The 3308-nt window shown below is 39.8% G+C and overlaps 1 protein-coding gene across 1 annotated transcript; it reads left to right on the forward strand.

Annotated features, from left to right (window-relative positions):
- Positions 1-650: 650 nt before the first annotated feature.
- LOC104267239 (ribosome biogenesis protein TSR3 homolog) lies at positions 651-3308 on the forward strand (the record flags this gene model as incomplete). The annotated part of the gene is made up of 4 exons (XM_009866750.1): positions 651-844; positions 1630-1803; positions 3026-3089; positions 3164-3308. Coding segments are annotated over 4 exons (577 nt in total), but the record flags the coding sequence as incomplete, so codon positions are not given.

A 3308-nucleotide genomic window follows, 5' to 3' on the forward strand; every position in this document is an offset into this window, starting at 1 on the left:
TCAAACCGCTGAGCTAACCGGCCCCCTAAAATGATGAATAGAGCCGTCTTATTAGATCAGGTCAATATTTTTGCACAAGTGGTATCTGGTGAAAAAAGCATTTCTGGATCCCGGTGAGAAGCTGAAGCCTGTGATTTGTAGGTTAATTTGTTCAGGATGATGGGCCTACAGCTACAGTATCTTTTACAGTTCCATATTCATGTTCTTCAGCTAGGCAACACAATGTATTAAGTAGAAAATTTATTGGTGCTGACATTGAGAATTTTCTTCAGATGTGCCTGTAGAATTTTTATAAAGATGTATTTTACTCAGAGAAAAGATTAGTCTTTATGAGCTAGTGGAGAGCTTAAATCTGTAGCGTGGTGGTGTACTTTTTAGGAGCGTGAAGGCTACTCTTAGCCACACCCATCTGTCGCATTTTTAAACCTAGAATTTTTTGCTTTTCATTTTGAAATGTATGTATAAACCTTTTTACCACATGCATGTTCAGAAGAAAAGCGATATTATTCGTTCTTGTTGCATCTGTATTTTAGATAATTGTAAAAGGTATGATTTTGACTGACAAAAGGAGGGATTGTACACAAATTTGTTGCCAGTATAAAATGACACTTATACTAGCTTTTCAAATGAAGTCCCGTTTCTTTTTTCAGGCATGTCATTGCTGAGAGTGGAATTGCAGTCATAGATTGCTCATGGGCCAAATTAGAAGAAACTCCGTTTAAGAGAATGAGAGGAGGTCATCTGCGGCTGCTGCCCTACTTGGTGGCTGCAAATCCTGTAAACTATGGTCGGCCATGCAAGCTGTCCTGCGTGGAAGCTTTTGCTGCAGCTTTTTGCATTGTTGGTAGGCTGTAGTGCATCTGATATGAAGTATGTTACCATCAGTTCTTATGTCCTTAGTAGATCAGAAGAGATTACCTGCAACAGAGTAAACTAATGCTGTCCTGCTGGTCGTCACTTGAGTTTGGAATGAGATTGTCTAGCTTTTTGCCAAGTACTTGTATCTGTGCGCTGTTCATGTCAGCTACTAAAGTGATGATCCTGGTTTTGTCAGGATGGCATTTAATGGTATAAAAACTGTTAAAGCCAGAGAAGACAGAGCGTGACTCCTTACGCATTCTTGTCTTGATAAGACATAACATCTGTCTGTTAATAGTGTGGATTTTGGTTAAGAAAAAAAAGAAATTCCCTCCTCTTAGGGTGTTTTGCAAACTCATTACATAGCTTTCTTGACAACTGAGGAGACATGCTCTACTATACTCTAGACAAATCTCCTGAAAATATTGTTCCAAGACTACTCTTGGACTTTTTTTAAAAACAAATTTTGAATATTAATATATAACAGTTGACTTACTGAAGGACTGCGGGAGCTAGAGCTTGAATCATTCATTACCTCTACAAAATACAATGGTCGCTATAAAAGACTGTGAACTTTTCTTGGATTCAGTTAGGTATTTCAAGGTAAACTGAAATTCAAAAATATTTTAAAAGTCTGAATCCCTGAACACTGAAAAAATGCTGGCAAACATCTCACTATTGTAGCGATATACAGGTATGCACTTAGAAACCTGTCAGCTGAGTGAAATCTTCCACTGAAAAATTAAACTGATCATTTATTTTCTGTTTTAGGATTCCCAGACTTAGCCACTATTCTTCTAAGAAAATTTAAATGGGGTAAGGCATTTATTGATTTGAACAAAAATCTCCTGGAAAAATATGCAGCTTGTCATTGCCAGGAAGAAGTGCTGAGGGTTGAAAAGGACTTTTTAGCCAGTGTCCAGGAAACAGAAGATAAAGAAATAGGTAAGAAAAAACAAGACACCACCCATCTCCTTTTCCTAACTCATTTCCTTACCTTCTCCTTTAATCTCATGAAAACATTGGCAGGGTAGAAGAGCTTTGTTGAGATGTGCTGTTGTATCTTTTTACTGTGTATTCTTATAAGCAAGTTTGCCTATTTATTTCAACTCAAGAAGATGAAAATTACTAAAGCAATTTAACGCATATAGTAGTGTATTCACAGCTGAACTGTGGGGCAGCTGTCCTGGTTAAGGATATCGAAGAACTAAGGAGTTAAAAGAAAAATATGATGTTTCCTCATTTTATGTTAAAAGCCAAGTATGAGTAAAAAGAGGATTAATTTAGGAGGACTATAAGGGAAATACAGGCATACAGTCTGACAGCAAGTTAGTAATACATAAACTTAAGAAAGACCTTTAATGAACATGTTTATATAGTCCCTCATCAAGATGTTTCAAATCACACCTACAAAGATCCCAGCAGCACTAGGGATGTAATTCTCCCCGTGTACTCAGCACTGGTGCGGACTCACCTAGAGTACTGGTGAAAGGACGAGAGGGAAAGTCTTGCGAGGAGCGTCTGAGGGAGCCAGGGTTGTTTAGTCCAGAGAAAAGGAGACCAAGGGGAGACCCTCTCACACTCTGGAGTTACCTGAAAGGAGGTTGTAGCGAGGTGAGGGTCGGTCTCTTCTCCCAAGTAACAAGCAGTGTGACAACAGGAAACAGCCTCAAGTAGCAACAGGGCAGGTTTAGATTGGATATGAAGACAAATTTCGTCACTGAAAGGGTTGCCAAGCACGGGAACAGGCTGCCCAGAGAAGTGGGGCAGTCACCATCCCTGGAGGTATTTAAAAGACACGCGGATGTTGTGCTCCAGGACATGGCTGAGTGGTGGACGTGGCAGTGCTAGTGAACGGTTGGACTCGATCTTGAAGGACTTTTGCAACCTGAAGGATTTGGATTCTGTGGACCCCAGAGGATAGGTGAGGCACAAAGGGCATGGAAAAAAGTGAAAAGAGTAGAACGAGGGGGAGCAGGACGTGGCAGTTGTTTCTCACCTCCCCTAGTTTCTGACTAAGTAACTACGGTAAACTTCAGAGAAAGCTGAACCAGGCTTTCTGTGCCTTACCCTCGCACACAATAATCTTCTCTCAAAATGAAAATTAAGCAGACCGTTAAAATATGCCTTCTTAATCACCATGTGCATTTTTTCCTTCTTTTTCCAGATCCATTTGACATTGATTCAGGAAAAGAATTTTGTAATCCCAACAGGCCAATCAATTCCCCAGGGTAATGAAATTTAATTAATTAATACCTTTCTTATAACGTTATTTTGCTTTTATAATCCTGAAAAATGTTTCCAGACAAGCACAAAGCAGTGAAGAATCTGAGGACAGCGTAAGCACTCCAGATGATGCCACTGAAAGCAGCAATGAGAGCAGTCCAGAAGACCACGATACTTTACAGTTGCCGCAACAACAGGCAATAAATCAACCACCTGAAAAGTAA

This window comes from Apaloderma vittatum, unplaced genomic scaffold (genome assembly GCF_000703405.1).
Source record: "Apaloderma vittatum isolate BGI_N311 unplaced genomic scaffold, ASM70340v1 scaffold22353, whole genome shotgun sequence".
Classification (NCBI taxonomy): domain Eukaryota; kingdom Metazoa; phylum Chordata; class Aves; order Trogoniformes; family Trogonidae; genus Apaloderma; species Apaloderma vittatum.